This window comes from Macrosteles quadrilineatus, unplaced genomic scaffold, assembly GCF_028750875.1.
Source record: "Macrosteles quadrilineatus isolate MER2022 unplaced genomic scaffold, UCM_ALF_1.0 Scaffold_18__1_contigs__length_3160703, whole genome shotgun sequence".
Classification (NCBI taxonomy): Eukaryota; Metazoa; Arthropoda; class Insecta; order Hemiptera; family Cicadellidae; genus Macrosteles; species Macrosteles quadrilineatus.
Window position 1 is genome coordinate 185,552 of NW_026542611.1, and position 23,398 is coordinate 208,949.

General features: G+C 34.5%; 2 protein-coding genes across 2 annotated transcripts in view; one reads left to right on the plus strand and one right to left on the minus strand.

The window, feature by feature from the left end:
* Positions 1-5,354, plus strand: part of LOC129005254 (AP-2 complex subunit alpha-like) — a 72,455-nt gene extending 67,101 nt beyond the window's left edge. The window contains exon 20 of the mRNA XM_054434095.1: positions 1,595-5,354. Coding sequence (XP_054290070.1) covers positions 1,595-1,672 — 78 coding nt within the window. The 3' untranslated portion in view covers positions 1,673-5,354. The remainder of the gene's footprint in view (positions 1-1,594) is intronic.
* A 434-nt stretch (positions 5,355-5,788) lies between these two features.
* Positions 5,789-23,398, minus strand: part of LOC129005273 (molybdopterin synthase catalytic subunit-like) — a 41,104-nt gene continuing 23,494 nt past the window's right edge. Inside the window, exons 4-8 of the mRNA XM_054434112.1 lie at positions 21,824-21,921; positions 10,812-10,968; positions 8,962-9,035; positions 7,452-7,541; positions 5,789-5,922 (exon numbers count right to left, since the gene is read on the minus strand). Of these exons, the coding sequence (XP_054290087.1) occupies positions 5,863-5,922; positions 7,452-7,541; positions 8,962-9,035; positions 10,812-10,968; positions 21,824-21,921 (479 nt within the window). The 3' untranslated portion in view covers positions 5,789-5,862. The remainder of the gene's footprint in view (positions 5,923-7,451; positions 7,542-8,961; positions 9,036-10,811; positions 10,969-21,823; positions 21,922-23,398) is intronic.

Sequence of the window (23,398 nt, forward strand, 5' to 3'; positions counted from 1 at the left end):
AAGCAGGCGAGTTGGCAAGTGCGCTTGTATTCATTCACCTGGAGCTTGTCCACTCGCCGACGTGTGTAGAAAGATGCTGGCGAGTCAGTGGGTGTGCTTGTAGTTGTTCACACGATGCTTTTTTTCTACTCGCTCAGTAGCTGGCTTGAACCAAATCCTCCGACATCTTTGAATAACATGTGCACAATCACAAGCAACTGTGTTCACACTGGGCTACTTTACACGCCTACTTGCTCAAAAGCTGGCGAGTTGGCGTGTAAAGTAGCGGCAGCGTCAACTTTTTCCAGAGCTTTTTTACAAGCAGCTTTTTTTTAGCACGATGTACTTGCTCAACAAGTACATCGTTCACACTGATCTATTGTACTAGCTGCGTGTAAAAAAGCCGGCGTGTAGCTTGTAAACTCGCTCTGTGGGAACAGGGCTTAAGTCATCGTTTGTTTTGGGCCTTTCAGGTGAATTTCTTTTGCAAAACACTACGGTACCACAAAACTCATCAAATTTCTTTATCGATAAGTAGATTTAAATTTAGTTTAATTTAGCAATCGATATAAACTCTGTGAACCACAGATTACACTCTGAGCTGTTGCAACACATACCTCAGCATTAGTGACAAACTCAGGTGTGTGAGTCGCAAGAGCGGCCTACCTGTTTTGCGCATGCCAAGGTCAAAGTTTCCTCCCTTCCTACACTGGAAGCATAACTTAGTTATTTTAGCTTCAATTTGACGTTTAAAACATTTATTTTCCTAGAATAGTATCCAAGCAATTACCATTTAAAATCCCGGCATTCTTTTATAAACACCCAGTATTGTGGATTCTCAAAAGCGATATAGCAATTCTTCAGCAAACCCTGAGGTTGCCTCTTACCTGGCCAAATCTATCAAAGACCTTAAACTTGATGTGCAATGTGCTAATGTGCATATCATCATATGCCTACTTTAAGATTTTCGTCTGACTGTTATTATTTCCTGCGCCCAACTCGCCTAAAACGTTATATAAGATGTTTTTAAACTGTTCCTAGACATCAACACTATAACTTTCTCAGATTAATATTTTGTTGCCAAGGTTTCCTGTAGACACCACACTCAGATTACTAAACACCATGCCCAGATTACGGTTAGGTTAGGTTAAGCTACACAAGGTGTCTAGTAATCTAGGTGTGGTGCCTAGTAAAGGAACTGCCCTGCCACGTTGTTTAAGCACGTTTTTTCTCCACCCAAAACCCCAAATTCCCACCAGTCCCCTAGATGGTAGGAGTTATTGCTGAATATATATCCGAATGTAGGGGTCAAAGGAAGCCCCGGCGATAAAAAAGTCATCTAAGAAAGTCGTAGTGTTGGTGCCTAAGAACAGATTAAAAACGTCTTGTAGTACGTTTTAGGTAAGTTGGGCGTCGGAAATATTTACCCTTCTGACAACTAGTTGGCTGTCCCCCGAAGAGGTAGTGTATCACTGAATAGCAATATTTTATGCCCAGTAATTTAGTTCCATGTTTTGTAGCTGTATCTTTATTATTTTTCAAAATATTTTACCATTCCGCATCCTGTAGCCTATAACTTAAAATAGTGACAGAAGAGTTGTATGCCGTGTTGCAGATGTACAGGCTGACTGTCAGGTCCAGTAAAGAGCCAGTGTCAATAGAGATATGTGAACTGCTGGCTGACCAGTTTTAATCTGCTGTGCCTTGGGGTTGCCCAAGATCTGTGACTTCTATCGTTTCCGGACTTAGGTTATTGTAACTATTTAATTTATTCTATTCTCTTTTAAAGAGCCGTTTAGTCTCATATACATATGCCTATTAGTTGTTAACCAGTGTTATTTTTTATTATTTTTGTTATTTAAATTATATTTACAATGATGTATATCATTAGGACATTGTTAACTTGTAATATATATATCGTAAGAAATCTAATGATAGTCTGTGTTATTCTTCATGTTTTCCCTCTCACTTGTAAAGTTTAACATTTTCTCTCTTGTCGTAGAACCGAATGTAGTTATTATATTTTTCGAATAGTTATTCAGTGTTCACTGCTCAAAATTTATATATTTTCAAAGAGGCAGCATAAAACACTATCCTTATTGTTGTTAAAAAATCAATGATTTTGTTATAATCATCGACAAATTGTGAGAAATTTTTCTCAAAATTTCTTTTGATTAATTTTTATGAAAGAATTTATTTTTATTTCAATTGTCAAAATAGTTATGTATTTATTTTAAAAACATTAAGCTTACATTTTGACATGAAGATCTGATAATTAATTGGTGGTTACAAAATTTGTGTACTGCTTGAGCTAAAAATTTCTCATCATCATTGAAAATATACACTTGTTTTCCGAAATTATGCAAAAAATCTTATCTATGTGTCTTCTTTTGAGTGATGAAACCAGCTCTAGTCTAAGGAATGTCTAGGGCTACAAGATGTACAATAATCGTGCAATAAATTAACGATTGCTGCGTTACAGCATTTTGCTATTATTTCTTTGATATCAAATTTGTAAATCCTAAATTTACCATTCAGTCAGCAGGTTTTACAAATACGATCCCAGAGTAAGCGTAGTTGTAGTAACCACAGTGTTTAAGGTGTTTCTTTAAGACAGAGATAATGCATATTTTATAGATAACATCTTGTTGTATTTTTATGTTTGTCTTTGTTCTGGTATATGTCAAAGAAACATAGCTACACAAGTCACAACTTTACAAATGGTTGCTTAATGTTACTCTGTATTAGCTAACTGAAGTGGTTCTATGTTTTTTTTTTCATAAATAATTAAGGGTCTTTAGATATTTTGTTATCCTATGTTAACCAATCCCCTATGTACTTTTGGCAAAGCATTCCCTCTCCATCCTTAATCTAATATAAGTTTGCCATACCTTTAAAATCCTATTACAAACTAGGTTTTCTCACTGGCAAGCGGTTTTATAGTTTTGTTAAGAGAATTTATTCTCGAAGCTGATTTTGAAATCCATTCTATGTTAATGGCAAATGTTAAATACAAATTATTTTGTACTATTTTCAAACATAGAAAATAACATCAAGAGGATGGTTTCTGTACAGATACCTTTTTTATACTATGTTACTTACTTTGCATCTCAATCTTCATTCTTGTAGCTAAGTTTTTGAGTCTTTATTTTTATTGAGATATAGATAACCATGTAGTAAAAATATTGAGAAAATGACTGATATGACATTTTAATTGATAGTGTTATAGTTATGTTTTACTGTGGGTGTAAATGTCGCTATTTCTCTCGTAAGTGGGATTGTACAATTAATTTGTTCAAGTCAGTAATGTAGTTAGAGATTACTACAGCTGCAGTTCACTTGATTGTCAACGTGCTATAGACAATACGTATTATCATTAGTATTGGAATGCAGATTCTCTGTTGCTGTTCTGCTTGTGTGTAGTGGAACATACTCTGTTATGTAATATATTCCATTTGTATAAAAATCAATAATATATCAGTAATTATAGGCGGAGTTTAAGCACGTGTGTTGATTTCACTGTCCAATGAGCTTGCTTTATTTACCCTTTAGGTGTATTTTCCAAGACGGCTGTGTGCAGAGGTTGGATGGTTACATTTCATCAGAATTTTTACACGTGTGAATTGAATATTTTTTGAAACTGGGTAAGCACACTGTTAGGCACTATTGCAAATAGTCCAAATCGGTTATATTGATTTTCTCCGTGTAATCTTTTCTCTTTTCTATGGTAAAATGCTTACAAATAAACTGTTCCAAATGTGCTCTTTTGCAAAAAAAAATTGGATTATATACCATCAAAAAAACTAACTAAATTGTGTTCACAATAAAAATGTGACAGGATAGAATTATTTTTGTATGTTAAATAATTTTTCTGATTTTTTTTAGAACTTTTAAAACTTTCTGTAATTTCAACTATAGTTATTTGTGCAACTAGTGAGCAAAGTGAGCAATTGACTCACTCGAGAGAAATCCTTACTCACGAGCCGTAGGCGAGTGAGGAATGGTTTCTCGAGTGAGGCAATTGTACTTTGCACTCGAGTTGCACATTATATTTTTCCTACAGTTACCATATAACAAATAAATTGGTGAAGAAACGTAACATATTTTTACACAGAAGTGACTTTTAATATAACATTTAATGTGAAGTGACAAATACAACAGTACAACAGCTGACCAGCTGATTTACAGCCAGTGCTGTCAACATATTTCGCGCACATACAACCTTGTCTGCATGTTACGCGCTTACTGTTCACATTGCAAATCTGGAGTGAGACAAAGTAATTAGAGTGAGACAGTGTTAACATTGTCTCACTGATGAGCGAATTGGCCACTTTGCTTTCTCAAATCAGTGAGATAACATGTGCATTGTTAGGTAACTGTAGGAAAAAAAATTATATCAACCTGAATCCTAATATTTAACTGAATATAGGAAGAAATGAAAACTATCAAAAAAAAAGTTGAGTCCGGAACATTTTGAACAATAAACTAAACGTTTTGCAATAACGGTATAAAAACAAGTTTGCTAAATAGTTGTTTGCACAGATTTACTCAAACCTGTTTGTACTTATAACATAATATTATGTCATAAGTGTGGCTTTTATGCCCAAAATTAAACGAATGCTCGGGCTATTGCCATGAAATGTAACCTCCTGTAGTAATGATATTGGTATTTACCTTAGTGTCCTGAACTGTATGAAATTGTAAATGTTTAGCTCTAAATAAGCGTGTAGACCAAATTATTAGATTAGGTAATGCGGTGATGTTTTTTATTTAAAGTTTTTATATTTTGGAAGATGATCTGAATAAATTGCATCAGTTACCGTGCTTTATTGTAATAGTTTGTAATGGGTGAGTTTTAATACTGAATACAAATAGCTTTAATATTTTGTATGACAGCTATGATTGTAAAATCAATTGATTTCATCATTAAATGCTTACTTTTGTTATAGTGATTATTTTAATTATTAACGCATGTCCAATAAAATTTGTAACACAGTTTTGTCATTTTTTCACTGTTCAAAAATGTTTTAGTCAAAATTACTTTTTTGTTGCAGGTGAAAACTTTACTAACTTTATTTAAAATAAAGCCATAGTATGAACTAAAAACACTAAACTTGGCACAAACAATTGTTTCAATAATTTTTGTGTATATTTTTTCTTACTGCCCTCTCTCTACGTTTGGTTTTTGTAAAGCAAGATTGTGTATTTGTAAATATGAAAAAGTTGAGCTTTGTCTTTTACTACTTCTATGAATTAGACAAAGCTTATTATTTGTTGTAGTTCTTTATATTTTATATAGCACAATATTGTAAATTGTATACTATACTCTTGTGTTGTTAAAATTCATGTCCAAAATACAGCTGTAATATAAAGTGCTTTTAGATTCTTTGTTCTTTTCATTCCTTACCACTTTTCAGATAAAGATCATAAATCACACGGACAAATAGTAACTGTTCAACCCTCACCCGTGAAACTTGAGCTCTTAATGAAAAGAGTCACTTTACGCCCTAGTGAAATATATACTTACACAAGTCAAATACCACTCTCTGATCACTGAAACTCAAAAACTACTAACCATAAGAACTCAGGAATTGGCATGGAGAATTAGGTCTAGGTGTGCAATAAGAAGCTTTGTAAAAGAAGAAGTGAATTTTCGTGAGCAAAGCCACAACGGGGTAAGCTAGTATACTATACTTATAAACCTATGCACTAGTACATGATTTTCAAGGAAAAATAGTACAGTTTTCTTAAATGGAAGTAAAAAACTTTTATTTACACAATATTAGAAGTTGATTTATGTACAATGTAATACAATGATGATATGAGTTATTTTTTATTTAATTTTAGTATTTTTTGAGACTCAGTTAATCTTATCTCAGAATATCACATCTTCTGCTGCTTCTTCACATTGTTGATTGATTCAATGTACGCTAGATCAAGAACCTGAAAAAAAATTATGATTATACTTAAATGGTCAAAATTCGTTAGCTCTGCCCCAACCCTTTAGAATGCAAGTTGCGCTAGGTTAGGTTAGGATAGTAATTTTACATTCATTACTTCTAATTGAAAGTATTATACTATAAAGTAGTTTGAAAAATAGAGGGAAAGCCGCTTAAGTTAGTCAAAAAATTTACATATTTAGGCACGGTGTTATCAAACTATGGGAGGATGGCACAAGAGGTAACGGCTAGACTGGGGAAAGGTACAGATTCTCAAGTGTGTCTGGGATAACGATATACCAAAGACTGCAAAAATTATCTTACATAAAACTTATATACCGATAACCTATGGTGCAGAAGTTTGGAATATTAACAGAGAGAGAATGGAGTTGGGTTCAGGCAGGGGAAATGAAGTTTGTAAGAGGTATTAAATGGAAAACAGGATTGGATAGAATTAGAAACGAAGAGTTGGAGAAAGTTTGAGAGAACGAGTAGAGAAATTGAGAAAGAGATGGTTTGGCTACTTGAGAAGAATGGAAAATGAGTGAGCCTCACATTAACGGAAGGATTAGTTGCTGAAGGTCTAAATCCCAGATGGTCTAATTAGACCTTCGGCATACATTGTGCATTTTGTACTTATTGCTGAGGGTCAAAACGGGCAGTATGTCGAAGGTCTAAACAGCCAATGCAGAAAACTCATCCCCTGATACCGTTTTAGATCTAATCTAGGATGGCAATTTTGTTAAATTTCTTGATAACTGGAACGGGAGAGGATACGTATGTGTATCTATATAGAGGTTGTTTGTAAATCAAGGTCTCCCATCAATACAAAGCGAACTATTCCAAGTCTGACACCAGCACAATGTTCTGTTCTTACTCCCCACCACTATTGTAGTTTCTTCCCACCTGATTGAAATGCTAAGTAAAGTCACAATTAATTGAGTGTTGTGTGGTTGTGACGCTTGCGTCACAGCGGCAACGCATCAGACGTAAATCAGCTGATAACTGGAGAACTTGGGGGAGGGGGTAGGAAGCGCAGAGACAGATTAGTAGTTATAATAATCTAATCTATAATAATCTATTGATGCGTTATAATAATCTAATGTGTGTATAATGTTGCTAAATCTAACAACTTGCCGTCCAAAATTGCATTAAAGTCTGCTATGAACTTTTTATATTATCATGTCTCCTAATTAACCTCAACTGCACCTTGCCGTTTGACTACCAACTTCAACTTTTTTTATGGTTTTAATTAGGTGTATACGAGTAGTAAATTTATGGGTCGAGTTGAGTTTACAAAGAACCTCGCAAGCTTTGAATTGAGTATTTTTATAGTAAAGTGACATGCATGATTGATTCAAACTTTAAAAATTAAATCCTCTCAAAACAATTAATTAGGTACACAATGGTATGTAATCATTTCAATTAAAGCTTTTACAATTTATGTACGTTTCTAGTAAAAATTCTTTATACCTATTCAATTCTATGTTAATTTGTAAAAAATAAATCAATTAGCCTAGTAGAGATATTTACCCTTTTTTCTCCTCTCAGAACAGACGAGTCGTGTTGTGTAGATGACTGGATTTGACCTTCTACCAAGGAATCTTGATTGGTTTTCGTAACCTGATCAAAAGGGCAATTTGTAATACATTAGATTTTTTTTAGATCAATAAGATTTCATGATGGTATTTAGTTTTTAAAATAGTTTTCTTCACTAGGGTGTTAAGTGTCTTTTCAACCGTGGTTCATTTTCCGACCTCGTCTTCGCCTCCATCTTGAAACTTGAGCGAGGGTTTAAAAGACTTATTTCCTGTGTTATGTATATTTTTGTCATATTGCAAGATTAATTAAGAAACTAAGTTAGAAAAAAATACTTTTTATGTAAAGATAACCTCTCAACACGACTTCCAACTCGTTTTCAATTTTGCTATTGCAAACAAGCAGCTGTTTCGTGAATGAGTGTTTCAATTAGAGTCTATTACGATTGTTATAGTGTATATTATAATAATATTGATATGTCAAACTATTGACAAGGATGCAACGATAAGCTACAACCAATTTAATCAATCGATAGATAATTTTGAAACATGTGATAGCCTAAAATCAAAGTTTACGACCGGTTTATAACAGCTGTCTTCTATTCCCTAGGGACTAAAAAGGTTTTTTACTCCCTAGTGAGTAAAAGACAAAAAGCAGATGCAGTATGACAAAAAAATCAAATTCATAACCGTTTCCATTCTTCCAAATCTTCTAGAAGTTTGGGAAAACAATTTAGTGAAGATGACGATATTCTTCAGATTATTCCAATACAAACGATAGAAGACATACTGAAAGTATGTTACGTTTCTTGCTATGTATAATGGAAGTAGAAGACAATTTATGTCCCACATGACCTGTAGTGGAATTATACATCCCATCTATATATAGGAGTTGTTGCACAACATCCAATGATATACGTCAGTATCAAAAAGTCCAAAATTAAATGTTGAGCTGTCTCATGACCTCCAAATCTCATCATGTCCAAAAGTACAATAACTGCAAAAAACAGTCTGGACGTCCCGGGATTGATCGTCGTTCAACAGCGCACTTTATGCTCTTAAAAACATAGCAGTAGCACCTTGTCCAAAGCCATTGCCAGTAGCATGACGTCCAGAGCTCCTGCATACGGAGGAAGGTTAGTACTATAGACGGTAAAACAGTACTCACATAGGTGCTACAGTCTTAAAATTCATCCATACCACCCTTAAGTTTTGCTATTGTGAAAGATAATGTGACGCTATACATGATTACAACTCAAGAAAAACGTATGAAGCCTTCTTGTGGTTGAAATTTAGATATTTTAAAACAATTTCCCAAGTTAAATTTATGGTAAAAGTATAATTGTCATTGTATTATCTATTCATCATTCCATATTCTTTTTTTTGTGCATGTGCTTATTGATGTCTTTTGCATATTCAACAAACAAGTATTGTAATTTCTCCTGTGATTTATGTGAAAATGGTGAATCAATCCACAAATAAGTTAAATGAAATGAAATACTCACGTTTGCAAGGTTTCCAGATCTGTCTTCTTTTTCCCTGTTGTGTTTTGCAGTGTATCTGTCAAGGACATTTCGTACTGAAACAATGAATTTACTGTTGACTTACACATGTAAAAGTTGTACTGTACTCAAGTTCTTCTGTACTACTCATTCACCTTTGTACATAACTTATACGAGTTATGCGACAAATTGTTAAAAAAGTTAAAATCTACAACTAAAACAGACTGGATAAAGAGGCTTACCTTGAAAATTGTAGGCATCCCACTCCACAATAGCACAAAAGAAATCACAAATGAAAAACTGAATATTTCGTGGCCACTGGCACCTTGTTCAACATTGAGAGTCACTAAGTCCTTCGTGGATAATCTTCCTTTACCAGTGCATGACTTCCAGAATCTAGTGACTCTCAATGTTAAAAAAGGGGCAAGTGGCTTTCCTTTGTTATTTCTTTTTGGTTGAAGTGGGATGCCTACAATTTTTAAGGTAAGCCTACTTACCTGTCTTTAGCCTTTGCTAGCCTGTCCTTTTTCACCTTAAATTTCAGGCAATTAGCCCTTTCCAATCAAACATATCTAATAACTTGTGTATGAATTAGTTTGATTTATCAGAAAGCAATTAGGGTGTAAAATTTTAGTACTAAAATTTCAATATCAAGTGCCTGTGTGCTGATATTTTTTTCTTACCTTATAGGTAAGAACTTTTTTTTATGGGTAGCCTCCGGATTATCGAGATACAATAAATTAAAGTGGTTTAAATACCTGTAATGTCGACAATCCAAGTGGTTGTGTAACAACTAGTTTCGGCTCACAATGGAGCCATCTTCAGGTTTTTCAAGGACATTATCACTTCTTCCGAAGGTCGTCAAAAGTTCACCAATAATTTACATTCATAAAAACATTTAAAAACACGTAACACGCATGCCTAGGCCTAGCTTTAACGACGTGTCTGGCAGGAGTATACGTCCAAACTTCACGCTGGTCACGTCGTTAAAGCTAGGGCTAGGCATACGTGTTACGTGTTTTTAAATGTTTTTATGTATGTCAATTATTTGTGAACTTTGACGACCTCAGAAGAAGTGATAATGTTCTTGAAAAACCTGAAGATGGCTCCATTGTGAACCGAAACTAGTTGTTACACAACCACTTGGATTGTCGACATTACAGGTATTTAAACCACTTTAATTAAGAACTTAACTTAATTTTTTTGTAGAATTATAACTAAATAGGCTAAACATTAAGCGTTAATTTTTAGTGACTAGCGTTTTACCGGGCTCAAAAACTTATACCGGGCCCGCTATTTCATGGGATTTATCGTAGTGTTTTATCTTACCGTTTAAGCCAGCAGTTAAGTGTAAACAATTAACATCAGTAACTTAAGTTGGAAGTGAATACTGAGTTTATTTTAAAGGTGTAATTAGATATTTTGCTTGGATAAAAAACTTTTGAAATTCACCCTAAATTATGAATTAATGTTATTAAAAGAAGTTCTATGTGTAACCCATAAAACCATGATCAGTTACAGTTCCTATAGCTGATAAGTTAAAATGTCCTCTATAACTACAAAAGCAATCACAAACAAGTATATTAAACGATCCTAACCTCTAAGCATTGGCAAATACAACACATCAGCTCCATTTAACATTTTAGTGATACCGTAATTTTTACAGAGATGCAAAAACTCTAAATTCAGCGCTCTTACGTTTTAACATTGAGCGTTTGTGTTTAACAGGATTTTCACGAAGATACAAAAACTCTCTAATATCTAGTATATATGTCCTTCATAATTAAACACTTTTTTGATTATTATTAATAGTAAACATACACTTGATGCTGACGATATCACATGCAACACACCTGCCATGTGACTGGTAGAGTCTTTTTTCCTTACAAGCACAGCATCCACCCGAGCACAGAACTGACGATCACTAGATGCACCGCAAAAGTCCAGCACATTGTTAATGTTGGCTTGATCCCTCTTGTAGCGTATAAATTTGTCTATCCTATCATTGATCTGGAAAACAGTCAACAAACATAACAGAATAAAACAATCAGAACGGATCTTGAGTAGAATTTTTTAGTGTGACAGATTGTGTGTATAGTACTACAGCTATAATTTTGGAGATTTCTCCATTCTCGGTTGCTTAGTCATACACTAAACTAAATTAATGTTATATTTTTTATAGGGATGGACGAGATTGGATTTTTAGTTCAAGACGAGACGAGACGAGATTTTTTATTTCTCATAAAATTTCGAGACGAGATCGAGACGGGATTTCCCTTCTCATACACAACGGGAAATGCACGTTCAAAATTTTTACCAGATCTTGTAACATTGTTAGATGACTGTTTAAATACAAAAATAATGATAATAGGCAAGAATATTTACAATCTTTTATTAAAAAACATCAGCATAACATTTTTTTATTAATCACGCCTAACTTATTAAAAATGCCTCAATTAGGAAACATAGTGATATCAGTTAGGATAGAGTTCAACTTATCCTAAAATAAAATAAATCATAAAATAAAAGCAATATTAATAATTAAATTAATAAGAATTAATTAAATAAGAACGCCTTCGCAAAGGAAACGCAACTACAACACGCTCCTGTATTGCGGGTATTGCATTGACTTTCTGCAGGCGTTTTTTATTTTTTTTATTTTTTTTTTTTTATTCTCATCTCGATAAAAATCTCGGCCAAAAAGAAATCTTGTCTCGTGTAACGAGATTTAAAATTTCCAGGGCTGTGCGAATAGTTTGAAAAACGAATCGAATCCGAATCTTTTTAGAGATTCGATTCGGATTCGAGAACGAATCTACTGTTTCTAACTGGATTCGGATTCGGAATCGATATTAGAATTTACTGGTAAGAGATCCGGGTTCGGATTCGATATTCGAATTTCTTGGAAATAGATCCGAGTTGGGATTCGATATTCAAATTTACTAGATTCTGATTGAATATAATTTTTTAGACACTAAAAAACTACTTGTGCACTCCGATTTGCTGTTGACTGATTCATGTTAGGAACCTGACCAACTTGGTGTTAGATTTTAGGCACATTAGTGTAGGTCGCATTTGAACCCTATCTTGGCTATCAGTAAACTTAACCTCATAGTGTTAGTTGTTACTTGTAATAGTAATGCAGACATAGGCTTGTGTGGAGGATTAACACCAAGGTGTATAATAGGCTGGGCCTATGTTTTAGACTACACAAATTAGTAGTCCATCACTTTTAGCGAGTAACTGAGGCCTAGGCGGTATGCCTAACTTATGCCCAATTTTTTAGTTTCAAAACTTCAAATAGGTAGGCCTAAATTTTATAACTTTTTTATTTGGCCCATTTCAAAAATTTTTTAAGCAATTCCCTAAGTTATTTTAGCCCCAGAAAATGTGGTCTAAATATGTGAAAATTGGTACTGCTGACTTTCCTCGGATTTGGATTCGACTCTGAACAGGTTTAAATATTCGGATTCGATAACAGCTTTAAATTTCAGATTCGGATTCGATCCAGGTTCGATAATGGCTGTAAATTTGAGATTCGGATTCGACCCAGATTCGACTCGGGATTAATTAAAATATTCGGATTCGATCCGGATTCGATAAAATCAGTACAGCTATGATTCGGATTCGGATTCGAACCAAAATTTCTGGATTCGCACAGCCCTGAAAATTTCCCGAAATTTCGAGATTTGACCACCCCTAATTTTTTATTAGATTTCTTCATTTTCATTGTGTCAATGGTTAATAAATAATACATATACACCACAAGACATGACATAAAAACAGCTTGTGCACGGCTAAAAACGGGGTTGGTTGTCAGTTTTCAACATGGTTTAATTTTTTTGTGTCGTGTCTTGTGAAGTATATGTATTATTTATTAACCATTGACACAATGAAAGTAGGGTTCGCCCGGATCGGGCAGAAATGACGTGACAGGTAAATCACCTGTATATGTATGCTTTCCCGCCAGCCGTTCTAAGGCACTTTACGATGTTATAAATTTGCCGCACAGATAACAAATCAGATCAGATGTGCTCGCACTACAAACCATTATGACAAACTGACAATATGCTATATTATTTTATCAATACAAAATAGCTTATTCTTAGTCATATCCTGTGGAGATAAGCGTATGGTTCAGTTCTCATCGCGCAGCGTGGGAGCGAAAATGCCAAGATTCCTAGAAAGCGGCAGTTAAACCGAACTGCTCTCAAAGCAAGGTTGGTTAAAACAAACTGTATTATTTTACGGTCAAAGGCGGATAATCCGATTATCGGTTAATACGAGGTCGGTTAAGAGGGGGTCTACTGTATTTCCTAACAATTACTGATTCTATATATTACTGTACTGTTTGACTGCCTCCTGTTGTACGAACCATAATATTGTGTCTTTAGGAGAATGATCTACAGAATTCTATGCGTCCAATATCGTCGTGATTTTCACCCACAATTATCTTTTCAGCCTGCATCCACCTACAATATGAAATCATAGTGGTCTACTTTATCACGTGAAGTAGTATTATTTTTAGTAATCATACATTTAGTAATGTGTATTTATAACTATGTTATTATGATAATTCTTGATTATTATCATCTCCTACAATCAGAGGATATCACCAATGAAGACATCATTGTTTACCACAATAGCGGTAAAATCATGGACATCTCCTGGGATTGCGGGTTTACGTCACTCGCTATCGTGGCGAAATCGCTAGCATTTAAAACAAGTCCAACTTTGAGAAAATCCTGAAAAAATTTCTCTGAATTTGGGGACCCGTCCACCCATTCTTAATTGTGTACTCCCCAATTCAAGATATCATCCTAATACACCCCCACAAACATGATGTAATCATACTTTAATACTACAATCATACCTTCTTCGTGCTTTACTCATGTCATGATATAATTGTGCTTTATTTTCACATTAAATCATGATATCACTCCTTTGTGAAGTTTTAACATGAATTGTTGACTACCGGTACTGCGTAAAAATCTTCCGCATTACAATAAAGGATTTTTAATGGATTTCTGTCTAAAAAAAAACTAGAACAAATTTTTTTTGTATACTTTCTCAGTTGTCTGGGTTTCAAGTTCATTGAATAAAGTAAACATTAAGGTTTCATTGTATTGTTGTAGACTTTGATACAAATTTGTTTGATCTGATTGCAGGAACTCGCTGAATCGGGAGACTTTGACCATACGCTAGTTGGTAGCAGGCCTGTAAAAATGGTATTTGGTAAGCTCATTGATTTTTTTATCAGAATACCTTTTGACAGCAAACTGTTCTAATATAGGACACAAGGGTTTGAGTGTTAAAGATTTTTGTTAGGATAGCAGACTTGCCTGAATTGATGGTAAGTCTGCACCTAGTTCAAGAAACACACAACTTGAAAGAATATATACCAAAATTAGAATATGTGACTTGGGTACGGTATTTGATTATTCAATGTAAAATATTGTAATGAATGTTCTAGGCCTGGATCCAAAGTATAAAGACAAAGGAGCAGTTGTGTCCAAGGTTTCTGCTTAAGCTCATGTAAAAGATGTAGTGATCAAAGATACCTACTCAACTTTTACTGTTCAAGTTGAATTTCACTTTACCGTAAGTTGAATTTAATATGTATAACACTTATTTATATAGTTATAGGTAGATACTTTTTATTTGATTGACTGGAATCTGACTGCTAACTTAATACACATTTTTATCAAGGGAAAATTAAACGTTCAATGGATTAAGATATAAAAAACTTATAGATTATTGATGAAATGTATTCTAGTACCTATTGTTTAATTTATTGTAGTTAAGAGTAATTTTGTTTTTATTTGTATTTTTCCCACATTTGCATTTGTATTATTTTATTATGTTTCATCAACAAATCATCTACCTTTAGACTATTATCGTCATGGTACCTTTAACTTTTCAAATTCTAACTTGCTATACAATTAAAATATCAATGGTTATTTTACCACTTATGAAACAAGCAATCAAATCAACAAGCTGTGAATAGGAAAACAGTAAAAGTTGAGTAGGTATCTTTGATCACTACATCTTTTACATGAGCATAAGCAGAAACCTTGGACACAACTGCTCCTTTGTCTTTATACTTTGGATCCAGGCCTAGAACATTCATTACAATATTTTACATTGAATAAGTGGTAAAATAACCATTGATATTTTAATTGTATAGCAAGTTAGAATTTGAAAAGTTAAAGGTACCATGACGATAATAGTCTAAAGGTAGATGATTTGTTGATGAAACATAATAAAATAATACAAATGCAAATGTGGGAAAAATACAAATAAAAACAAAATTACTCTTAACTACAATAAATTAAACAATAGGTACTAGAATACATTTCATCAATAATCTATAAGTTTTTTATATCTTAATCCATTGAACGTTTAATTTTCCCTTGATAAAAATGTGTATTAAGTTAGCAGTCAGATTCCAGTCAATCAAATAAAAAGTATCTACCTATAACTATATAAATAAGTGTTATACATATTAAATTCAACTTACGGTAAAGTGAAATTCAACTTGAACAGTAAAAGTTGAGTAGGTATCTTTGATCACTACATCTTTTACATGAGCTTAAGCAGAAACCTTGGACACAACTGCTCCTTTGTCTTTATACTTTGGATCCAGGCCTAGAACATTCATTACAATATTTTACATTGAATAATCAAATACCGTACCCAAGTCACATATTCTAATTTTGGTATATTCTTTCAAGTTGTGTGTTTCTTGAACTAGGTGCAGACTTACCATCAATTCAGGCAAGTCTGCTATCCTAACAAAAATCTTTAAAACTCAAACCCTTGTGTCCTATATTAGAACAGTTTGCTGTCAAAAGGTATTCTGATAAAAAAATCAATGAGCTTACCAAATACAGTGACAGTAGTAGGTTTTGCTTTTTGATGCTCTTTTGTCCTAGTGTTATATGTTTTTCGAATGATAGACTGTTGTCATCATATAATGTAATGGAACATTTTTGCAGGCCTGCTACCAACTAGCGTATGATCAAAGTCTTTAATAGCCGATTCAGCGAGTTCCTGCAATCAGATCAAACAAATTTGTATCAAAGTCTACAACAATACAATGAAACCTTAATGTTTACTTTATTCAATGAACTTAAAACCCAGAAAACTGAGAAAGTATACAAAAATTTTTGTTCTAGTTTTTTTTTTACAGAAATCCATTAAAAATCCTTTATTGTAAATGCAGAAGATTTTTGCACAGTAGTCAACAATTCATGTTAAAACTCCACAAAGGAGTGATATCATGATTTAATGTGAAAATAAAGCACAATTATATCATGACTGGGGGAGTAAAGCATGAAGAAGGCATGATTGTAGTATTAAAGTATGATTACATCATGTTTGTGGGGGTATATTACGATGATATCTTGAATTGGGGAGTACACAATTAAGTATGGGTGGACGGGTCCCCAAATTCAGAGAAATTTTTTTCAGGATTTTCTCAAAGTTGGACTTGTTTTAAATGCTAGCGATTTCGCTACAACAGCGAGTGACGTCCCCGCAATCCCAGGAGATGTCCATGATTTTACCGCTATTGTGGTAAACAATGATGTCTTCATGGCGGAGTAAGACGTAAAAGATTTTGCTGTTATTGTAGGTGATGGTGATGGTTTGCGTTAGGCCAATGTGACCACGAACATGGGAGCTTACCAAATATAAAAACAGTGAGCAGCTTAGAAAACACATAATCCTTCAAATTGACTGTTTTTGCTGCAATATGACGAAGAAATATATGTATCGTGATTGGTATCATGCAAAACCAACAGTTTTCTTACCGTTTTTGTAGTAACTTGTTTGAATATAAACTGCATACAGTAAATATACATCAATCAAGTTCTGGTAATTTTACATATTGTCCCTAGGTGTTAGGTGTTACATATAGTCCCTATGTTTGAATATAAACTGCATACAGTAAACATACATCAATCAAGTACTGATAATTTTACATATCCAGGGTGTCCACAGAAATGTTGTCATCAATTTCCCTAACTTTCCCTGACTTTCCATGACTATCCATGACCATTAACCATTGATTTCCATGACTCACTAACTTAACTAAAAAATTATAATATACCGTACACACACGAATAATACTGCCTAGACAAGTTATTTCACAGAAAATATTGAAATATGTATTAACAGATAACAATGGAGTACAATAGGTACAACAATGAACTAATACAAACTCAAAACCCATAAACTAAGACAACTGTATAAATTGAAATTGTCGTACATTTGTGAAAAATTCGGAAAAATGCTACTATAGTCGCGGTTATGGCTGACTAGAGCATTGAAAGGTCCCCTGAAATCCATCCATCATTGGGGATTTCCATGACTTTCCATGACTTTTTGCCTATTTCCATGACTTTCAATGACCATAATTTTTTTCCATGACTTTCCATGACTATCCCTGACTTTCCAGAATGTGGACACCCTGATATCGTCCCTAGGTGTTAGCTCTTGTATACAAACGACCTTTTGAGCTTATCATGTTAGGAAAATGCAGGATTGTTAGGCATCAGGTTTGTTTTACATTGAGACACAATCCAAAGAGGATAAAACAGTACATCCTTACAATATATGAGGGTCGTCTCAAAAGTAAGTTACACATTTGTTTTAAATCACAGCGTCGAGCGATAGAAAGCTGGGAGTCGTGGGGAATTTTCGTCTGGATGTAGTGGCAACACTGTAAACGTCACGCCCGCCTACGGCACTCGCCCCTCCAGTATCGCTCTGGCCATCATGGAGACACCACTTGTTCCCACCGCCGATTGTGAAATCCGTGCAGTAATTAGATTTTTGACTGCAAAGAATAAAAATGTAAGCGAAATTCATCGAGAATTGTGCAGTGTTTATGGTGAAAATGTGATGTCTAAGCTAATGGTTTCCCGCTGGCGTCAATCGTTTATTGATGGACGAAAATCGTTACACGATGAACAACGAAGTGGCCGCCCGTCCACTACACGCGCTTTGACTGTTGTTGAAGATGTCCGCAAGGTCATTGACACCGACCGGCGCTTGACATTGGATGAAATCATTACACAGCTTCCTCCAAATGTTGAAATTAGTCGTGCATCGCTTCACAGAATCATTTCGGACGATCTCAGTTTGTCAAAAGTCTGTGCAAGACGGGTGCCACGCCTTCTTTCAGAAAGGCATAAGGAGCAGAGGGTTGATGCTGCTCTCCATTTCCAACAATTTTTTGATGATGAGGTAGATGGCCTATTCAACAGGATAGTAACCGGGGACAAGACTTGGGTGCACATTTGGACGCCCGAAAGCAAGCGGCAGAGCATGGTGTGGAAGGGAAAGGACGAGCCTACTCCAAAAAAGGCAAAAGTCGTCAAATCAGCTGGCAATGTCATGGCAACGATCTTTTGGGACTCTAAGGGAGTATTGTTGATTGATAACCTGCCAAGGGGGGAAACAATTACAGCTGAACGTTATTGTGAAGTGCTACGTAAGCTGGGAAGGGCGATACAGAACAAAAGGAGGGGAAAGTTGACCAAAACAGTGTTTTTGTTTCACTACAATGCTCGCCCACACACTGCCCGTAAAACACAAGACCTTCTGGAATCCTTCAGATGGGATGTTTTCAGCCATCCACCTTACTCTCCTGACTTGGCGCCGAGTGATTTTCATCTCTTCCCGGAGTTGAAGCGGCATTTAGGCGGGAAGCGCTTCGAAAACGAAGACATACTGAAACGGGAGGTGGAACAATGGCTAACCAAAATGGTGGCATAGTGGTACGATGTTGGACTAAAAAAACTGTTGCCACATTATCAAAAATACCTTGAAAAAAATGGTGACTACGTAGAAAAATAGTCTATGTATGTACCGGTATCTTTTAAAATATACCCTTTTCAATCATATTTGGCTTTTTATTTATTTTGGAAATAGGTGTAACTTACTTTTTAGACAACCCTCAAACATAGTTTTTGTTTAATTCCCTGATACTGTTGATACAGTATTGTATGATTGTATGTACTATGTTTCCATTCCTCTATGTATCTCCATTCCCCTTCCGTTCTACCCTTCAGTCTCCATCCAAGACCACACTCCAATTGCCACTTCCACACACACAACTCCTCAACATGTGACCTGTGTATCTGTTGTGATTTCAATGTGGTTTTATTAATAAACTTGTGTTACTAATTACACACTTGTTTTAATTAATATGACCCATAAACAGATACCATCAGCTCCCACCCAAGCCAGATAAGGTGAACACCATCGGGTAAGCTCTAAATTAATAAGCTTGATATACAAACATACAAGAATAAAACCAACACAAAACAATTTCAAAAACTCATAAGTTAGCACAACACTCTTGTCACCTCAGCAAACATACCAGCCAGATGTTACAGGTATAATGTAGCGTATTGCTACAACAAATCCCAGTTCATTCATAAATAAACCTATAAAAACCAACATACACGTGATACCATTGACAAACTGATGTGTTTTAAATTAACAAAAATTGACAAATTGTGTCCTGATGAAGACTACCATTCACAGTTGAATTCGGCAGCCTTTACAGACACCCGCGTGAAGTTGGCCCCACCATAATGAGCACAAATTATAAAAACATGTCCATAATTTAGTGCTGAATTTGTGCTTCTCAAAGGTATTTGAGAAATTTTATAAAAAAATGTGTGCTCAACAATGACACACCAAAAAATTATAAAAACTGTAGGGATGGTCAAGTCTCGAAATTTCGGGAAATTTTAAATCTCGTTACATGAGACGAGATTTCTTTTTGGCCGAAATTTTTATCAAGACGAGAATAAAAAAAAAAAAATTTTAAACGCCTGCAGAAAGTCAATGCAATACCCCCAATACAAGAGCGTCTTGTAGTTGCGTTTCCTTTGCGAAGGCGTTCTTATTTAATTAATTCTTCAAATGTTAATATTACTTTAATTATTTTAATAACATTTGAGAAGTTTTGTTAAGTGTTAGCAGTGTGAGGAATGTTTTATTACTATAAAAAAGTCAAAACAAGTAACTATTTTATAAAAATTAATATTTTATTTTATGATTTATTTTATTTTAGGATAAGTTGAACTCTATCCTAACTGATATCTCTATGTTTCCTAATCGTAGGCATTTTTAATAAGTTAGGCGTGATTAATAAAAAAATGTTATGCTGATGTTTTTTAATAAAAGATTGTAAATATTCTTGCCTATTATCATTATTTTTGTATTTAAACAGTCATCTAACAATGTTACAAAATCAGGTAAAAATTCCGAACGTGCATTTCCCGTTGTCTATGAGAAGGGAAATCCCGTCTCGAAATTTTATGAGAAATAAAAAATCTCGTCTCGTCTCGAACTAAAAATCCAATCTCGTCCATCCCTAAAAAACTGTTGGCGGGGCTAACTTCACGTTCAGCCCGCCACCAAAGGAATTAACAATGTATTATACATAGAAATTTAGTGCTCATTTTGTGCTACAACAATATATAGTTTTTATAATTTGTGCTCTAAAAACAACCGAATAAATGAGGAAAAACTGCCGCTGGTGATGACGTCATCCGCCCCGCCACATTGAACAAATCGGTTGAAAATGGTATCACGATTTAGTGCTCATTTTGTGCCACAACAATATACAATTTGTATAATTTGTGCTCTAACAACACCTGAGTAAATGCCGAAAAACTGCCCCCGGTGATGACGTCATCTGCCCCGCCACATTGAGCAAATCGGTTGAAAATAGTCACTTTTAGATTAAATTCATGTTCTCTTGTTTTTAAAGATGTTGAAAAATAATTAAACGTCATGTTTGTAAACTTAGATATTTCTTATGGAACACCCTATATTTTATAACGTTTTCGGGTAGCAAATGCAATTTAAAAACTATTTTGTACCTAACATTTTTTCCGTAAACCCACTCGTTTAGGAGTTACAGCCTATGAACAAACATTTCCGGTGTACTTTTAATATAACGTAGCCCCTAAACGAGTACGTTTAGAGCAAAAATGTGAAGAATAAAAAAGTATGGCAGCAAAATTGGAAAGTGGAAAACTGTGTATTTTATGTTCTTTTAGGATTGTAGATGCAATTTTAAGATGTATTTAATCCTCACACATTTGCTCTAAACTTACTTGTTTAGGGGCTACATACAGTTAAATTTACACCGGAAGTCTCTTTTTCATAGGCTGTAACTCCTAAACGAGTGGGTTTACGGAAAAAAATGTATGAATAAAATAGTTTTTAAATTGCATTTTCTATCCGAAAACGTGATAAAAATATAGGGTGTTCAATAAGAAATTTCTAAGTGACTATTTTCAACAATTTGCTCAATGTAGCGGGGCGGATGACGTCATCACCGGCATCAGTTTTTCCTCATTTACTCGGGTGTTTTAAGAGCACAAATTATAAAACTTATATATTGTTGTAGCACAAACTGAGCACTAAATCGTGACACCATTTTCAACCGATTTGTTCAATGTGGCGGGGCGGATAACGTTATCACCGGCGGCAGTTTTTCCTAATTTACTCGGTTGTTTTAGAGCACAAATTATAAAAACCATATATTGTTGTAGCACAAAATGAGCACTAAATTTCTATGTATAATACATTGTTAATTCTTTTGGTGGCGGGCTGAACGTGAAGTTAGCCCCGCCAACAGTTTTTATAATTTTTTGGTGTGTTATTGTTGAGCACAATTTTTTTTATATATACCTTTGAGAAGCACAAATTCAGCACTAAATTATGGACATGTTTTTATAATTTGTGCTCATTATGGTGGGGCCAACTTCGCGCGGGTTTTACAGACTACAAGAATCAGGGCAGTAAAAGGTATTAAACCACTATTGTATTTTACCTCTTTAATTGAAGCATTTACTTGTATCAAATCTGGTGATACATCCATATCCATTGTCCCATCATTTTTTAGGTTATCCTGAGTCACTTTTGAATTTTCTGCAAAAAAAGTTATACTTTATACCATATTAATCTATACTTTTGTTCTTTTTAGCAAGCTATTATAAAGTAGTATTCACAGTAGTAGTTACAGAGAAGCAACATTGATACACGGAATGAACCGACATGTGGCCGGCCTATTGTCTTTTAAATGTTTTTAATTTATGTTTTTTTTTTTATAATTGTGAACTTTATGTGTGAAACTGTATTTATGTGTTGATGAAGACTTCTGTCCTATTTATGACCAACTTCAATTGATGTTTACAAGGATTTGATAATGGTTCTTTGACCCGAAATTAGTCATCCCTAGACTAACTTAAGACTGAAGACGGACTAAGGTACTTAACCTATTATATATACAAAAATCAGTCTTGTTGGCAAAGATGTAAAAAAAATACTTTTTCAATCATAGCACAGGTGCATGAATATAATGTAAGATTTTTTAATAATAACCAGAGTCCAAGGCACTGTTTGTACCTTCACAAACTGTTTGTTGCTTGAACAAAAACTACTCTTAATTGTTTGAACAAAAAACTTCATCGTTGATAGCTTGCTAAAGACTGAAGACCATTTACTAACAGTCGACATCAGGAAAACCAAACATCGTAAACATTTTGAGTGAAATAGCAACTTTGCCCTTAGGAGGAAAGTTGGAAAAATAGGTATAATAGTCAATTGAAATGTGTGTTTTTCACCCATGATCTGTGAAATTTGAAATTGCCACCAATTAGTACTGGTACTGGGTAACATTTTTTTCTGATTCAGACATACAGCCCTGTAACATCTCAGTTATTGACAATATTTAGGCAATCTAAAAATCTATATATTAATTTGAAACTGTTTTTCTTTGTGACAGCTAATTTGAGAGAACGGCTGGGTGTAGAAACTCGGTAGGGGTCCCTAAAGAAAGGTCTTGGTCTGTAGATGAGCCATCAAAAGAGAAACGTGGTGAATTCCTTTGGGGCTCTGCCCCAGTGGCCTTTAAATTCCCATCCCATGTTATTCTTATGGAGGAAAAACGGGGTTTTGTCACAGCTAATTACAGAGAAAGGCTGGGCGTAGAAACTTGGTAGGAGTCTCTAAAGAGAGGTCTTAGTCTGTAGATGAGCCATCAAAAGAGAAACAAGGTAAATTCCCTTGGGGCTCTGCCCCAGAGGCCTTTAAAGTTCCCTCTTCAGATGTGTTTACATTTCGGCCATATGCATACATTTACACTACTTTTGAATGAAACAGCTGTTAATATTTAAATTGTGATCTATACTATTATATAAAAATCTAGTGGTGTCTGTCTGTATGTGTATTACTAATAGGCGCATAAACTACTGAACTGACTGGGCTTACATTTTACAAAAATATAGCTACCATATCAAGGACCATTATAGAACTATTCACACTTTGATACTGACTGTGGGCTTTGCCCCTTTGGCTTTAAAAGTTCTGAGTTGAGGATTTTAAAAGTAAATATTGATTGGTCTCC